At 45.1% G+C, this 17,850-nt stretch overlaps 1 protein-coding gene across 2 annotated transcripts in view; it reads left to right on the forward strand.

The window, feature by feature from the left end:
• Window positions 1-17,850, forward strand: part of LOC128407492 (unconventional myosin-XVB-like) — a 70,018-nt gene that overhangs the window by 32,561 nt on the left and 19,607 nt on the right. For both annotated transcript variants that reach the window (XM_053375901.1, XM_053375902.1), the window contains 17 exons: window positions 67-163; window positions 1,518-1,625; window positions 1,890-2,013; window positions 3,207-3,288; window positions 4,059-4,281; window positions 5,683-5,798; window positions 6,457-6,516; window positions 6,749-6,824; window positions 7,551-7,669; window positions 9,334-9,452; window positions 10,433-10,574; window positions 10,710-10,821; window positions 11,586-11,758; window positions 12,134-12,246; window positions 16,430-16,493; window positions 17,188-17,260; window positions 17,557-17,633. In XM_053375901.1, coding sequence (XP_053231876.1) covers window positions 67-163; window positions 1,518-1,625; window positions 1,890-2,013; window positions 3,207-3,288; window positions 4,059-4,281; window positions 5,683-5,798; window positions 6,457-6,516; window positions 6,749-6,824; window positions 7,551-7,669; window positions 9,334-9,452; window positions 10,433-10,574; window positions 10,710-10,821; window positions 11,586-11,758; window positions 12,134-12,246; window positions 16,430-16,493; window positions 17,188-17,260; window positions 17,557-17,633 — 1,878 coding nt within the window. The remainder of the gene's footprint in view (window positions 1-66; window positions 164-1,517; window positions 1,626-1,889; window positions 2,014-3,206; window positions 3,289-4,058; window positions 4,282-5,682; window positions 5,799-6,456; window positions 6,517-6,748; window positions 6,825-7,550; window positions 7,670-9,333; window positions 9,453-10,432; window positions 10,575-10,709; window positions 10,822-11,585; window positions 11,759-12,133; window positions 12,247-16,429; window positions 16,494-17,187; window positions 17,261-17,556; window positions 17,634-17,850) is intronic.

A 17,850-nucleotide genomic window follows, 5' to 3' on the forward strand; every position in this document is an offset into this window, starting at 1 on the left:
AGACATCCCTGACTAGGATCAGTCAGTGAGGCCTAACTGAGGAACATATTGGGTTATGTGTTCTAGATCCCCCTCCTCCACGGAAACCAGTCCTCCGACATCAGAGAGGACCCCATCTCTCGAGAGTCATTCCAGAAGAAAGTTGAGTTCTTCCAGAAAATGGGTGAGCCACATCATGCTGTTGCTCTGGGCTTCATCCCAGACGGGGCATCATTCCATTTTTACACATCAGTATATTTTCATGCTCCACGCTAATACGAATTACTATAATTACTAACTGCTTTGTGGTACTAATTCATTCCTGAGGAAAGTGCCAGTGTTTTGTAAGAACCCGAGTGCATTCCTGGGGAATAAACATTCTTTTGAGTTCTGCCAAGGAAAAAATAAGTATCTCTAGGTGAATGGGAGGCAAGATGAGGAACCTCTATTGACAGGTCAGTCTTGTGCTTCCATGGTTCAACTGTTTGGGTTCAGGATGAAAATGCCCCCACCCCCCGGTAAATCCTACTAGGAACATTTCTTCACCACCATCTTTAGCAGCCTTCATCAACCTTGTGCCCTGTGGATATTGTCCCTTCTGCCCCAGCTAGCATGGCCAAAAGTCAGGGATGATGGGAGCTGTAGTTCACAACACTTGCGAACACCAGGTTAAGGAAGGTTGATCTATATCCATGTGTACTTTACTAAACTCTCACCTAAGGTATGACACGTTTTATGTCCCTTCTGCTGTGCTTGTGGCACACTATCACTGCAAATAAATACAGTGGTACCTCGGGTTACAGATGCTTCAGGTTACAGACACTTCAGGTTACAGACTCCGCTAACCCAGAAATAGTACCTCGGGTTAAGAACTTTGCTTCAGGATGAGAACAGAAATCCTGCTCCGGCAGCGTGGCAGCAGCAGGAGGGCCCATTGGCTAAAGTGGTTCCTCAAGTTAAGAACAGTTTCAGGTTAAGAATGGACCTCCAGAATGAATTAAGTTCTTAACCCGAGGTACCACTGTACAGTCATACCTTGGTTTGGGAACAGCTTAGTTTCCTAACATTTTGGCTCCAGAACGCCACAAACCCAGAAGTGAGTGTTCCGGTTTGCCAACGTTCTTTTGGAACCCGAACATCCGACGGGGCTTCCGCAGCTTCCAATTGGTGGCAGGAGCTTCCTGCAGCCAATCAGAAGCCGTGCTTTGGTTTCCGAACCTTTTGGAAGTCGAATGGACTTCCAGAACGGATTCCATTCTGACTTCCAAGGTCTGACTGTAAAAAACATTAAAGGAGGATGCACAGTCAGATTAGGGAGAAGGGGTGTTGCTGGGGAACATCCTAAGGGCCAGGCAGAGAAGCCAGGAGGGGCTCATTGAGTTCCCAGGCCTGATGTAGGCTGTTCTGCTAGTATGGGGCTGATCTACAAGTTCCTTCCAACCAACAGTGGCATGTATTTAGTATTCTAACTGGACTGATGCTGCCAGTCCAGGTTTAATAAATTGTTGGCCCTTGATTGCCCCTGCTTCTCCACACAGGGCAGCAGAAAAGTCATGTGAAGAAAGCACCTCCTTCTCCAAAGAGGTGGACACCTCCAAGTAAACCATCATCAGAAGACCAAGAGACTAGCCCACAACCAAATTCAGGTAAGTTCTGGTCATGAATATAGTCTTCGCACAGCTTTTTCATTCCTTGCTGGCTGCCTCACTTGCCCGTTCTAGCTTCAGTCATGGAGATGGATTACAGCTAAATAAGGAAGTAGCAAAATACTTATGCATGAGATTGGGAAGGTGCTAAATAGAAACAGCTAGCCAGGGGTAGAGAAGTGTGTAAGGTAGAAACAAGGCGAAATCATTTTGCTTATTTAGAAAACAAGCGCGCACACCTTTTCTCTTAATCCTCTGCTGCAGGTTTGCCACACTCTACACAAACAGAAAATGACCAACATTCTCAACCAACGCAGGAGATACGGCACATCATCAAAACTCACAAGGCTCAGCCTGTCGTGCCACCAAAACCCATCACCCCACTCAGGTGAGGAATGGACCTGAGCCTGGTCACGGAATTAGAACTCCTTTTAGATATTTGTGCCTGCAGAAGCTTCCATGGTTGCCCCCGTGCCAATCAGAGAACATCTAAAGGTTTGGTGGGTTGCCACAATGTTGGGCTTGTCCACATGTCACTTTAAAGCCATAGCTAATGTCAACCATTGTTAACATTATCCTTAGTTTATGAAGCTTGGTTAAAGAGGAAGAGTATGATCGGATTAACCTTGGTTTGTTATGCCGCAGCTGAGTTCATCTGAGTTAATTTCAGTGCCACCCAGTGGCGTGCGGTGAAATTTTTCGTAGGGGAACAGTTAGGGTCAGAGGAGCCATCTTGCAAGGGCGATGGGGGAGGGGATGTTGTGTGTGTGAGCATCAAGCCCTACTCCCTGTCATCACATCGCACCTCCCTCCCTAAGCCAGGCAGAAGCTTCCCAGGCTTTGGAAGGAGGCACCAGTCATTAATACAGTGGTACTTCAGGTTACATACGCTTCAGGTTACAGACTCCGCTAACCCAGAAATAGTACCTCGGGTTAAGAACTTTGCTTCAGGATGAGAACAGAAATTGTGTGGCAGCGGTGGAGCGGCAGCAGGAGGCCCCATTAGCTAAAGTGGTGCTTCAGGTTAAGAATAGTTTCAGGTTAAGAACAGACCTCCAGAACGAATTAAGTTCTTAACCTGAGGTACCACTGCACTCTAATTTACCGTGAACATTTAGGAGACTAGCCTAATCCCTCAAGTACACTGACCACACACCATTGGTGCCACCTTCTCCGTGACTCCAACTTGTTATCAGAGGCCTTTGTGGCACCCTTTCCCTGGCAATGCCTCACTGTGACAGTGGCATCACTAGCCTGCTTGCTATTATTGGCTGGTTAGACAGACACAATGGGCCCAGCGAGGCCAATGCGGTTAGCTGCTTCACAGACCGTGAACTTCCCAAGGGGCTGGGTGTTGCCTGTGCACGAACCATCTTGTCATAGCAAGCCAACATGGGCAGAACTCTCTAGCTGTTTTTTGGCCAACATGGGAGGAATGGCAGAATTGTCCAATTGCATTTGTAAGAGACTGTCCAAAGAAGGGACTCTGAGGACAGGCATTTTGTTGACTTTTACTGTTGGCCCATACAACTAACTCACCAGAGCTGGTTTTAAGTTTTTCTTTTCCTATTTGACTTACAGAAACGTCTCTAAACCTTTCGTGAAGAAGAATGACCCCAAGGAGGAAGCTCTGGCAAAGCTGGGGATTGTGGGACACTCACAGGTGAGTAATAGCTTGTCGCTTCCAAATGGTTTCTGTTGCGACACACCTAGAAAAACCAATGTGGTCAGCGGCCAAAGTCCTGTTGGGATTCTCCAATTAGCTGTCACGGTGGCAATAAAAACGAGACAAATCTATATAAGTCACTACATGCTCCTTAGAGAGAAAAAGTAGGATACAAGTAGGACAAATAAAAAACAAAAAATATATATACCAAGTGTGACTGGATATCAGAAGGCTCCAGGCTTTTATCGATACAGACTTGCTGTACTACCATCACCCCTCTGTCTGCACCTCTGCTTTTGGAGCATGTCCCGTGAGAGCCATCTGGTTGAAGCTTATTTGGGTTTTAGAAAGATGCTTGAGATTGACATGAGGAAAGTGTCGCAATTTTCGTTAAGAACCATTCACCACTAACTCTGATCCCGATGTCCTTGGAAGGCAAACCGTTGTTGCTTTACAATGCAATAAGCTCACTTTTGGGGTAAGTTCCCTGCCACACCCAAGTCACCTGGAGTCTTGTTACTGATATGGTTACATTAACCCTCCAGTCAGGCCTGCTGGAGTGGGTTATCCAGAGAAGTAGCAACACTGATGCCTTTTTGTCTCCTGTAGTTTACGAGATTACTGCCAGAAAGCTTTGCTCAGTGGGTTAAATTAAGCAGTTTGTTTGCTCTTCAGCCTTCTGTGTTGCTACTCTAGGACTGCAGGTGTGACCTGTGGCCATGTTTAAAACGCTTCTCCTCCGCCTTGCTTTTTCTTTACGCAAACAGCTGTCCTCTGCATCACCAGAGGGGAGCCCCCAAGCATCTCCTCCTCCACTGCCACCACCTGGCAAGTTGTCCAGCTCCATCAAAGAAAAGCAGCTGCCCCTCATTAACCTTTTTGCTCGGCCGCCACCAACCTCCCCTCCTAACCCGGAGGTTCCTCCTCCCCCCCTGCAACCTCCACCAGCCCTTCCTTTGGACTACGCTTCAGAAGAAACTGGCATGAGAGGTATGTGGAGGAGCTTAGACTCTGCAGCCTTGACTTTGTGATTAGTGAGTTGATCTTCTCATCCTCTGTGCCTTCTGATTATCTGTGGCTCATCTTTAGGGTGCAGAGCTATGTGCTCACTATCCATTCAAAGCCCATTTCCTGTCCTCAAAGAATCCCGGGCACTGTGATTTATTATTAAGCGTTGCTGCAAATAGTAACTCCGTGAAGGTTAAACTGCAGTTCCCAGAATTTTCTGGTGGAAAGGATGTGATTCAAATGTGTTTTAAATGTATGTACAGTGGTACCTCAGGTTACAAACGCCTCGGGTTACAAACACTTTGGGTTACAGACTCCACTAACCCAGAAGTAGTACCTCGGGTTAAGAACTTTACCTCAGGATGAGAACAGAAATCGCGCGGTGGCAGCGGGAGGCTCCATTAGCTAAAGTGGTGCCTCAGGTTAAGAACGGACTTCCAGAATGAATTACGTTCGTAACCAGAGGTACCACTGTAGTGTGTATGCACCTTGGGGGAGCCTTCCCTGGGTCTGATGGGAGTTGTAGTCAAAGCATCTGCAGGGCCACATGTTGGGGAAGACTGTGGTATGGGCCACAATTCAAAGTGCTGGTCATTATCAATGAGAGGCCTGTTAGAAATAATGTCTTCTTCCACATGCCTCTGCCAAAGCCCTTCTTTTCATCGCAAAGACCACCATTTTTATTATTGTGTGTATCATTATTATTTATAAAACCCTTAATAAAAATTATTATCTGAGGCCATTGTTTGAGTCTCTCGACACCTGAAGTTAGGCAGGTGGAGACCAAGGAGAGTTTTCTCAGTGCCCAACATATGAATCGTTTTCCCCTGAGAAGCTGACATGACATCTACCTTGATATCTATTTGACATCAGGCAGTGGTTCCAACTTGGACTTTTAGCTGGTCTTAAATGTCTTCTTCAGGATATTGCTGACTTTGCTTACTCTGTGGCTTTAGCTTCTGTGTATTGGTCTTTTATTCAGTTGTGTTCGTTTTTATTATTTTAAATCATACACAGCCTGGGGAGCCTTGTAATGTAGGGCAGTTTAGAAATTCACCCAACCAGCAAAAACACTTCCCTTTTAGTAAGTTGTTTTAGAAAGCTTTTTACCTACCTTATGGATACGGTAGGCTATAAATCTGAACAGTTCAACAAATCTACAACAATCTTTACTGAAACCCCTAACAGGGGAGTTAGATGAATGATGCTTTCTTATTTTGGGGAGAACATGATGGTGGATAGTGAATATCTTGGCAGTACTACAATATATTGATTTGTAAGCCCCTTTGAGGGCTGCTTTGGTGGAAAAGTGACATATAAATGGTGAAGCAACCATAATAATAATAAAATCCCTTCTTCTGACATCCCTTTTGTTACACTTAGACTCAGCTCTGACAGTGGTGGAAGATGGCGGGATCAGAACCCAGCTCTTAGGACACTCTGCTAGTGTTACTTTCTCCTATGCCAACCCTACTTGGAAACTCTTCCTGCGCAAAGAGGTATGTCAAGGTCCATTGCACCAGCGCTCTTTTCTGGAAGTGGGAGAACTGGCTAATTTGCCGTGTACATCTGCGATGGGAGCATCTCGCAAGAGCTGGGAATCCTGGTCATGTGACCTGTCACAGACACTGCTCTGCTTTGTCCTGCTTTTCAAATTGAGCTGGAACCATCTCAGTGTGTTTCCTCGTTCTAGGAAGCGCAACAAAACGAGTGTTGTGGTAAAGACATGCGATGGCACGGCCTCATGGTCTCTCCCACTGTGATAAATTCTGCAGGTTTGGAGTAGGAACAATCCTGGGAATGGTAAATGAGGAAAATAAATTCTGAATAGGTGTGATGACCACAAGGCCTGGGGCAGATATAAATCAAGACACTGTAATAGGGATTGATTTGGACACTCTATGTCATGTTTGCATGCCTTGCCCTAAGGAGGACGGGAGATGAAGAGCAAGAATGGGACTCCTCACTCTCTCTATGCCAAGTGTGTTGGGTGGGCAAGTTGTGTAAAGAATCGGCTGTTCTTCTTCTTTGAACTTCAGTCAAAACTGTGTCCTTAAAAAATGAACTCACACCAGTGCACTGGATCTCTGGTTGGCTTGGATGGTGAGAGAAATGGTTACATATTTTGAAGACAGCTTTGTGTTTGTTTCCCAACAGGTTTTTTACCCCAAGGAAAACTTCAGTCATCCTTATTGCTTAAATTTGTTATGTGACCAGGTGAGCGGCATCAGGGGCGGGGTGGTGGTGAACTCGCTTTCCTTCTTCTTGGTCCATTAACATCTGCACATTTCTTTCTTTCCCCTTTTTCCTCTCCTTGGGTTTTTGTGCCTTCTTAAATCCACGCACCTGCTTTCTGCTTTGAGCTTTGAGCTTCAAAGCTCTCGGACTGACGTTTCCAGTAAGACGTATGTGAGTCTAATCAAAGTCAATCTTCTTTGCTCCCTCTCAGATCATGACAGACACTTATTCGGAATCATGCATTCGGATCTCCAAAGAGGAGAAGCGTAAGATGAAAGACCTGTTGGGTAAGCAGCCCCCTCTCCAACCACTCGACCCTAACCCATGCCCCATATGTCTTGGGGACATACAGCTTCTTCCTGGAATTAAAAAGGCTTCTTGGATGCATCTGCCACTGGCTGTGCATTAGGGATGTGTGGACTGTCATGTTCATATCCTGTCTTATAGCACACTTTGTGCTGCCTCGGTATTTTATTAACTTATCAAACAACCACCTAAGATTCCTCTTTGTTCCACAAGTGTGATTCAACAGATGTTAGAGTTGCCTCTACATTCTTGCAGATATAGTATTATTACCTGTCCTTCACCCTAAAATCCCAGGGTGAGTTACAACCATTTAATGCATCATTTAAACAGTAAAAAAAAAAGTTTTTACTGATTTTTCACAGATAACAGAGGTACATATAACGTCTTTGTCTTCAGTTACATTTGGTGTGAGACATTGCTGTCATAGGCATTGTGAGGTTTGGTGGCGGGGGGTGGGGAGAGGTGAGAGAAAAAGTGGGGTGGTGATTTTGCTATCAGAATATCAGATTCCTGCTTCCAGAATTTTGCTTTCCTTGCTTGAAACATTTGGGGTTTGGTGCTGCTTAAGTAAGGGGGCTGACTAAAAATACGAGCCCATTTCTCCAGCAGAGTTAGCACAGCTTAATTCTGCTAAGGCTACTAACGACAAATTTGAACCATTTCCTGTCCCTGCTGATTAAACATTTTCCTTTCTGCATCCTTGCCAGTGGAGTTCCAGGTGGGCATGGATGCCAGCTCCATTCTAGATGATGGGATAAAGAAGAGGATTGTGGTAGCTGCTCGTGATAACTGGGCCAACTATTTCTCTCGCCTTTTCCCAGTTAAGGTAAGTCAGGCTAGCTGTTGCTTGAGGGACCTGGGACCTTATCTCCTGTAGTGGGGCAGGGTGGGGGGAGAGACTCTCTTGGGTTTTGCTTGCGAGTTGGGTGGGTGATTCGTTTATGTCCCTCACCCTTTTATTAGCTACTACTCAACATTGGTGCTGACCCTGCCTGGGTCACTACTTGGAATGTTTTAAACAGAAATAACTAACTAGCTAACTAACTAACTAACTAACTAACTAACTAACTAACTAACTAACAACTTTTATTTATACCCCACCCTCCCCAGCCTCAGGAGTGAAGCCACAAGCTTCAAGTTAAAGCTCATCCCATCCATTACCTGATTGTATGGTGTCTTAGGCAAACCATGATCCCCTCAGCATCCTATCTTCAAGCAGTTGGGGGCAAGGGTTGGAGATGGAGTAAGAAAATAGTACCTCACAGGGCTAATGTAAGGAAATACAGTGGTACCTCTGGTTACGTACTTAATTCGTTCCGGAGGTCTGTTCTTAACCTGAAACTGTTCTTAACCTGAAGCACCACTTTAGCGAATGGGGCCTCCTGCTGTTGCTGCACTGCCGCCGCCCAATTTCTGTTCTCATCCTGAAGCAAAGTTCTTAACCCAAGGTACTATTTCTGGGTTAGTGGAGTCTGTAACCTGAAGCGTATGCAACCCGAGGTACCACTGTAATTTATGTGACTATCTCAGAATGCTTGAAATGCTCTGCATATATATAAGGTGGTACTATTCAAGCAGGCCTAACACATCCTCAAAGCCCAAACCAAATGCATTCAGAATAATCCAATGTGTGCGTGTGAAACTTGTTGTACCTGAACAACTTAATGCAGCAGTTGGGATGTTGCATATTTGAAAGCTGGCCAATGTGTGTATTGAGAGGGGGAGACTCCCTGTACTTAGGAAATGACCTCATTGGCGAGGATATACTGTCGTGTAGCCCTTTCCCTGGTGAATAATTTCTCCAGCCCAGTTTAATCAACAGCTAGTTGAGTGACAATAACTTAGCTGCTCAGCATTTCATGCTGCTCTGCTTCCTTATTGAGGAACATAGAAAGCTGCCTTTAATGGTTGCTCAAGCTATATATATATCTGCTGAGCCCAGTGTACTGATTAGTGGCAGATCTCCAGGGTCTCAAGCAGAGAAGGGCCTTTTCCAGCACCCACTTACAGTATCCTTTTCTTACACGTGAGCTGCCGTGGGTTGAACATGAGGCCATCTGCTTGCACTCCACCACTGGAACCACCAAGGCCGGCAGCTGTTAGGTGTGGAGTGTTAAGCATGAGAAGTTGTCTGGCCCATACCACCACCCACCCCAGCATGCCAATGCTATTCACACAAAGTGACCTGACCTGGTTTAAATGAGACATAGGACACCTGGAACACACCACACAGTTACGTTTTCCTTATACGCTTCCCCTTATGTTTAAATGAGGCTTCCCCCCGTCGCAGCGCTCTGTTTCATTATGCTTAAGCATAATGGCTTCTTTCTTTATCCCTCCATCTCGTTTGGTCTGGCCCCCAATGGACACATCTCAGAGTTGGTTGCCCTGCAAGATTTTCTGACGCTTCTTGCTACCTCTGCATTAAAAGTGTCCCTCAGGCCACCGCAAGACATTCTGTCAGTCTTTTCCTCCTCCTCTTTATTAAAGGGAGAAAACGGGAGTGATGTTCAGATTCTGGGCGTTTCTCACCGGGGGCTCAGGCTGCTGAAGAGAGCAAAAGCAGCCAGCTTCAATGCTGAGCAGCTGAAAACCCTTTGCAGCTACAGGTAAGAGGCAATAAAATCCAGCTTTAAGGAGATGGTGGTGGGTTCTGGGTTCATGAGGTTGTTGAGAAGCTGCAACAAGTTGACCCAAACCTGATCACTTTGTGGACGAATGCATAATCTAGATCTAAGAAGTTGGCTGCATGTTGGAACGTATCCAAAATTATTAAAATTTGTATACTACCCTATACCTGTAGATCTCAGGGTGGTTCACAAAATGGCACAACTCTGTGGGGAAATCTCTTTGGGTGAGTTTTGATGGCACTCAAGCTCTCAGTAGGATTCAGAACATGTGTTGCTCTTTATGGCTATAGCAAAACATCTCTCCCCTTTCTTTGGTATGCCCACTTCCCTTTGCGCTGTTAGATTGTAAGTCTGTGGTCAAGGCCTGTCTTGCGTACATTAACTCCTGTGCAGCACCTGAGATCTTTGGTATAGTTATGTCTTCTGATTCTCTCTCAAAAGATCAACTGATTCCGCCCCCCTCCATGGCATTTATGTACCAGTCTTAACAATATTTATCCCAGGGCAGTTTACAATGCATATCAATAAAGCAAAAACAAGAATAAGATATTCAGCAAAACAATTAAAATCAGTAATAAAATAATACATTTAGTGTGTAAATTGAAAATATGAAACATGGCTTGGTTCAGTTGCTTGATTCATCTGGAGCTATTAACTCTGCAAACACACTGATCGTGGCACACTGTAGTCTGGTTGGATGAATGGGTTTGTGTGGGAGTCATGGAGGGATGATCTAAGCAAGGGAATGGGGCAGGATGGCCTTTCCCTGTTCTTTGCATCTTCTCTCCTTGCCCATGTCTTGGCACCTTTCCTGCATGCTATTATATGTGCAGCGACCTCAGATTTCTTTCGAGGGGCATCAAGGCAAGGAAGGTCCCAGGGGTCTTAGCGAGGCGCAGCCACTGAACTTAGCCAGGTATAAAGGCCAGCTACGAACCATATTCTCTGGATTTTTTCAGTTATTCAGATGTGCTGTCCTTAGAGCTGATGGACCGCAGTACCCTTCAGTTCTCTCTGAAGGATGAGCAGCTCATCCTTCACTCTCGAAAGGCTCGGCAGATTAAGACCGTGGTGGAGCTCTTCCTGCTTGAACTGAAAAAGGTGAGAGAAAGCGCCTTCGAAACACCTTTACTCTTTGCTTAAGAAAAGTACAGGACTCTCTGCCACCACCTCCAGAATAACCACAACTCCTTAATTGTGCTATTCTTTCCTCTCTCTGTTCCTCCCCACCAAAAGGACTCCAACTACGTCATAGCTTTGCGCAGCTATGTAACAGATGACAAGAGCCTCTTGAGCTTCAAGAAAGGCGACTTCATCCAACTGCTGCGCATGGAGGAACTGGAGCCAGGTGAGAGGGTCTGGCAGTGAAAGACCACATTATTGTTCAAAGGTTCCTTCCACATTTCCACGTCCTTAGCAACCTGCATGCCTGCTACAGACATAGTACTTGGTCGGTTAAAATATCCCGATACAAATGATTTGAGCAGAGAGCCCACTGTAGAAATGCACTTAACCAGCTGCTCAATCTTGCTCTTAAGGATCAATCTCCAAGGAATCCTGGTCTTCCCATTTGCAGCCAGAGTGAGCTGTGCTCAGCATGGATTGGCTAATCCCTGTGATATCATCTCCATTCTGCTTCAGAGAAGTTTTTCATAAGATTATCGTAGGTTTGTTTGTTTTCAAAAGGAGGTTAGAAGCCAGCACTGACTTGAATGACTCTGCAGTGCTGTGCTTAAAAAAACCCTAAAACTTCCCAAAAAAGGCAGACAGTCCCCTAATTTTTTCCCCTGAAAGCGCCAGACAGTGGGGGTGGGGGTGGAGAAAACAAGACAACTGATTGAATCCAGAGTATTGATTGTAAAAAACAGAAGAAAGGAAAAGGAAGCCAGAATTGTCCTGCTGATACAAAATTCAAATACTGGGTGCTTTTATTTTATTTTTTGTTCATCTGTGTGCATCCATTCTTACAATATATTAAACATACGTGTGAAGTGCAGGGTTTCATAAGAAAATACAGGCTCGGAAGCAACTTAGCTAGAAGCTGGGTAGAGAAAGGGAAGCAGCCCCGTTCCCAAATGTCCAGATGTGAATTTCAGCCTCTTTTCCCCACAGGCTGGCAGTTTGGCTCTGTCAGAGGTCGCTCTGGCCTTTTCCCTTCCAGCATGGTGCAGCCGGTGGCAGCTCCCACTTACCACAGTAACCATCCAAACCGTACAAACCGCCAGGAAGCTGTCAGGAAGAGCCTAAGGAGAGAAACACAGCTGGAGAGAAACATTAGCAAGGAGGTGAGGCAGGCTGTGAGGAGGAGGAGGCAGCAGCAAATGATTCTACAGTTTCTCTCATGGGTGGGGGGAAATGCTCTGACAGGGAGTAGGGCCTGTGGATTTGAGAGGTCTGTGAGGAAATACAGAGCTCCAAAAGAGTTCTGCAGTGGGAGAGAAAGGTTGTTTGGGCGTTGTTGTTTTTGCTATTGGAAGCATATGTAGACTGCTGTTAATTATAATTATTTGCTTATAAAAATATTTCTGATTTGCTTAGTTATAAAATAATTACTTACGTACTGCTATTCATTTTTTAAAAATCGGAGCAGTTTTCCCGACAGTTATACATAAAACCTGAAGTGACGTTTATATGAAGGTTTTCTCTTCCTGCCCCATCAGAACTTGACCTCCAGCCTGGAGTCAGAAGTCAATAGTACAACAGCCAGCACTCCCCCTTGCAACTATACTATGGCGGAGTTTGCCGCAACACACTTCCAGGAAGCCCAGTCCGCGTGAGTAATATGCACCAGAGGTCCTTAATTATTGTGGGTGCTTCTAGATTGGTATTTGTTATGGGATGGTTGCTCCTCATGTATGCAGCTTTTTCACACATGGTTGGCATCAAAACACTAGCCAGTACTCCCAATCCCATTTAATTTAATTTTATTTTTTTAAAAAGATGAGATTAAAATATTTTAAATAACACTCTGCTGACCTCCCTTCTCTCTATTTCCTTTATACGAGAGGTAGGGAACCTTCTTTCCTGCGAAGGACCTTTGACCAAAGGGAAAAGTCAACTGGAGGTCTCAGCCAATAGCAGGCAGAGCTAAAGGCAATGGTGGGTGGGCTCCCAGCTGAAAGTGGGTGGGAAGAGGGCCAAAATTGAGTAGAATTTGCAGCAAGACTGCAAGATGCTGTAGCTTTGCTGACTCTTTCAATCTGCCACTCCGTCTCTGAGGGCTGCCTGACATTAGGCTGCAGACCACAGGCTCCTTACCCCTCCAGCTTTATGCCATATTTTTTGTCCCACCTCCACATAGGAAGTTGTATGCAAAAGGGTTCCCAAGGAGGGCATGTCCTTTGGCAAGGTCTTTGCCCCCACCCACCCCAAATTTCTTTGGGCGCAGATATTCTTCCTCTCCTCTCCTGCCAACCTTCTCTGTACCCACTTATTTTAGGTTACTAATATTTCAGAATATGTAGGCATGTGGAATGGTTTGAGTTTGCAGTATAGTAAGCACATAACTGCAAACTCAAACCATTCCACATGTATAGTAAGCACATAACTGGGACGCGGGTGGCGCTGTGGGTTAAACCACAGAGCCTAGGACTTGCCGATCAGAAGGTTGGCAGTTCGAATCCCCGCAACGGGGTGAGCTCCCGTTGCTCTGTCCCTGCTCCTGCCCACCTAGCAGTTTGAAAGCACGTCAAAGTGCAAGTAGATAAATAGGTACCACTCCAGCGGGAAGGTAAACGGCGTTTCCGTGCGCTGCTCTGGTTTGCCAGAAGCAGCTTAGTCATGCTGGCCACATGACCCGGAAGCTATCTGAAGACAAGCGCCAGCTCCCTCGGCCTGTAAAGCGAGATGAGCGCCGCAACCCCAGAGTCATCCGCGACTGGACCTAATGGTCAGGGGTCCCTTTACCTTTAAGCACATAACTTACGCAGGGGTTACACTCCAGGGATTGCTCCTAAAGCCAAAATCATAGAATTGTAGAGGTTTTTTGCCCACAACCCTGAGATTAAGAGTCTCATGCTCCTATACCTGCGGGTGTAGGCTGGTATACACATAATAAAATAATAATGATGCTCTGCCAACTGAGCTATACTAGGAGCAATCGTGTCTAGTCAAAACACATTGGGTGCAATGGCGGGTGGGATTGCCAAAGTCTTGCCCCCCTAGACTTCTGCCTTCTTTAAAAAAAAAATAAAAAAAAGTTTTCCAAGCACGTAAAGCTGAATGCACACATTAAACACGCATAAGTTGTGTGCTTACTGTATTGCCCTAGGGCCTTTGAAACAAGAAATGTACTGTTTCTAATGATAGCACACACACACAAGTGGAAAAAACATTGATGAGAGTAGGAGACTCACTGGAAAAAAGAAACCTCAAAGGTAAGAATACTTCTAGAACCTTCTTTTTCATGCAGATAACCCGAAGGAAGCTGAGCCTGCTCCTCTCCCTCTATATCACTACATGCTTTTTAAACCAACTTCATATCAAATTGGCAGCCGAACACTCATTTGTGTCTCTGGAGACATCCATGGAACAGCTACCCTATCAGCAATGAATATTATAACAGCCATAAATAATATCCTCTGAACACCCCTTCTGTAAGAGGGCCACTCTTACATTTGTGTTTGGGAGCTGGACTACTTGGACAAGAGTTTGGAAGACAATGACTGCATTGCCCATTTGAGAATTCATTTGCTACGCTGTCAAAATGAACAGAAAGAAGCTCCCATATGATGCTTTTCAGCTGATGGTATATAACTTCTCAACTCCTGTGAATACTTCCAAACTCTAACAAACACTTTTGGAAAGAATGTGGACAAATAGGCACCTACTTCCACCTTTGGTGGGAGTGCCTTCCTTCAATACAATGGTTTTGGAATGTCTGCCAGAACAGTTGCTCTCCAGGCCACGTGGGGCCTCCAAAGCTATGCTAATGAATTGTTCTGAACACAGTCATTCTGGTGGTTTGGATAAAGACTTCCATAAACAACTACATGGCAACAAAATGATGACTAGTGAGGAAGTGGAACCATGTCAGCAATAGGGTCACCATCCACCCAGATTTTCCCGGACATATCGAGAATATTGCAGTTGGTAGCAGTGTCCGGGCGGAAATCGGGAAGAAAAAATCTGGGGAAATCCAGACTTATGGCAGCGTATGCTGTTTTTGCCTGTTTCCCCACAAAAATAGCTTGAAAGCCCTAGTCAGCAACCTTCCCAGAAAAGTATATTGATAAGATATGGAAAATACTGGCTACAGTACATGCTAAATTATCCATCTGTTACTTCAGGTAGCAAGGAATCTCACTCAAAAGAAAAGTACTATGACCCCATGGTTTCGTTTATGTTTCCTTTGCTGAGTCCTTACTAGGCCATGAGCACATTCCCTTAAAATACTAATGTGTATATTTAATTTGATGCATTCCATAGAATTTATCATGCCACATCTTACTAGAATTCTCAACAAAATCCCAGGAATCGTACAAATTCCTTACTATTCAGTTTCTATTTCTTCGCTCCATTTTGTTTACTGAAATCCCTCTTGATGTGCTGTAATGATGTGCAGAATTTTTTTGTGAGTTCAGTAAACCTAAATAAAATATAGTTTAAATTATTTTTCTTGGAATATAATCAAATTTTACAGATAGTATTTGATCTGCCTTTTGTATATTTCCATACACGTCAATAAAATCATGTTTAAAAATTCTTCTAACTTTTCTAACTTGCCTGCATTTGTGTTACTATGATGAGGTGGTACCAAGATCTAAAGGAGTTGTGCTAAGATAGCATTACATTTTCTGATGACAAAATTTCCCTGGGTGGGACCTGTCTGACATTTTCTTTCATACCACTTCAAAGGAAAGTATGGGCCTCATGGGAAATTAAGAGGGGAGAAGTTCATCCACATGACTTGACATGTACCTCAAGTGTTGGCCAGACCAAGAGGAAAGGATTTGAAGTTACTTTGGAATTCCCCACTTCCAGGGCTGATGTCGATTAATTGATATGCATCTAAGTTATGCAACATTTACCCTCTTCCTAGAAAGGGCTCTCTTTTCTCTTCATGCCATCCATTTATTATTGTAGACTGGGGAACTGTGAAGTTTCCACCACAGCAAACAAAGAACCTTCAACTCACTCTTGTTGTTTTTTATCGTTGTTTCCCAGACCGCTGGTAGTCCATGGACTGCAGCTTATGAATCACTGCTGGAAACAGATAAAGCTGCTTTATACCATTTCAGGCTCTGTCCTTCTAACAAAAGACTGTCAATGCCTGGAGCAGGGAACCTCAGGCCTTGTGAGGGGGCAAGTGAGTGACCCTCCAGGACCAATTCTCAAGGCTCTCCCTGGGCCATACACCTCTGCTTCACATCCCAAGTTTCTTTGCCTGGCTGAAATGTGTCGTTGAACTCAGAAAAATTGGATGAAGGATTCAGAGGGCTGTGTGTGTGTGTGTGTGTGTGTGTGCGCGCGCGCAGAACCTAGCCTGCTGTAAAATGGTAAAATCTCCATTCATTGCTCCACCCACTTTTGCCTTCGGCCTCATCTACTAATGGCATGTGATGTTTAGGGAAGCTTTTAATGTTTAATAGGTTATTGTATTTTAGTGTTCTGTTGGAAGCCGCCCAGAGTGGCTGGGGAAACCCAGCCAGATGGGCGGGGTATAAATAATAAATTATTATTATTATGTGGCCCTTGGAAAGTTGCCCAAAAGGGAATGTGGCCCTCAGGCTGAAAAGGGTTCCCCACTTCTATATTCACCTGTTCCAGATCTCCAGGGTCACCTGATACCAAATAAATCTAGGAGATGCCAGGGATAGGACCTGCAACCTGGGTTTGCATGTGCTTTGCCACTGAGCTATGACTGCAAAGCAGCTGAAGAGTAGGGCATATGTCAGACCAGATTCTTGAATGTTTTTTTTCTCCTGGGTAATACCCTAATTTTCTGTCTCTGCTAGGCTGGGATGGAAGGGGATGAGTGCTGAACAGAAGGACACAGCTCTCATGGTTCAGCATACTAAGGTAAATCAGAGGGAGAGGGGAGTCATCTCTGGGTAGTTCCTTTATCACTTGGAATGTGGATAGTTGAAAGATGCCTGATAGACGGGCAGCTTGCCTTTTGGAAGTCGGTGCTGAAGTATCTGATGGTGCTTGTTACATGGGTCACCAGGCAGAGGTGGCGCTGGCCCTGGGGAATGCCCTCCCATCAGAGATCAAGGAAATAAACAACTGCAGTGGTACCTTGGGTTACAGACGCTTCAGGTTACAGATTCCGCTAACCCAGAAATAGTACCTCGGGTTAAGAACTTTGCTTCAGGATGAGAACAGAAATCGCATGGTGGCAGTGCGGCGCCAGTGGGAGGCCCCATTAGCTAAAGTGGTGTCTCAGGTTAAGAACAGTTTCAGGTTGAGAACAGACCTCCGGAACGAATTAAGTTTTTAACCCGAGGTACCACTGTACCTGACTTTTAGAAGACATCTGAAGGCAGCCCTGTTTAGGGAAGTTTTTTGTGTTTGATGTTTTACCGTGTTTTTAATATTCTGTTGGGAGCCACCCAGAGTGGCTGGGGAAACCCAGCCAGATTGGCGGGATAGAAATAATAAATTATTAAGGGTGTGCACACTTCTACTAGACCCACTTGAACTTTGCGCTGAGGGTATCAGCTGCCTTCTTGGGCTTTGCCTCTTCTTGACTGCTTGTATTCTGACCTCACAGGAACCAATCAAAGAATCACTCCTGTTCTACTCTGATGGCAAGATGAATGACCTGGCTACGAAAAATTTCCTGAGTAGGTGGTTTTTCCTTGTGCTAGGCAATGGGGGAGGTGGCAGTGGCTGTGCTTCCAGAGCTCTGGGATAGGTCTCATTTATGCAGATCTGGCACCAGGGGAATGGCCTGAGAGCATTTCTGCTTCTCCCCTAATGGGAGAAACCATTATCCAGACATTGGACTTTCCCCTTGGTTTGTCAATATTGGCAGAAACGGAGGCTACAATTTTCTTAATTTCACCATTCCCAGTGCCTTTGTTTTCCTTTTCCAGTTCTGAAGTAGGAGCAGAGATTAATGCTAGCTCCTGTTTTGCAGCTCTGATGAGATTCATGGGAGACCAGCCAGGCCTCAAGAGCAAAGATGAGGTTGATTATGTCTATGAAATCCTCCAGGTTTGTGGCTCTTTTTGTGATGGGCTTGTGTGGGTGATGGCGACCAGAATGGGCTAATGTTTGGGGAAGGGAAGATCACAATCTCTCCTAAGTGATGCTCGATTCCTATAAGGATGGGAAGTAAATAATCTATCAATTTTTTTAATGAGATTTTTATCCTGCCTTTCTGCTTCAAACAGGGAGACCCACGGGGGCCCCTACATCATTAATAAAAAAA

This window comes from Podarcis raffonei, chromosome 2 (genome assembly GCF_027172205.1).
Source record: "Podarcis raffonei isolate rPodRaf1 chromosome 2, rPodRaf1.pri, whole genome shotgun sequence".
Lineage (NCBI taxonomy): Eukaryota > Metazoa > Chordata > Lepidosauria > Squamata > Lacertidae > Podarcis > Podarcis raffonei.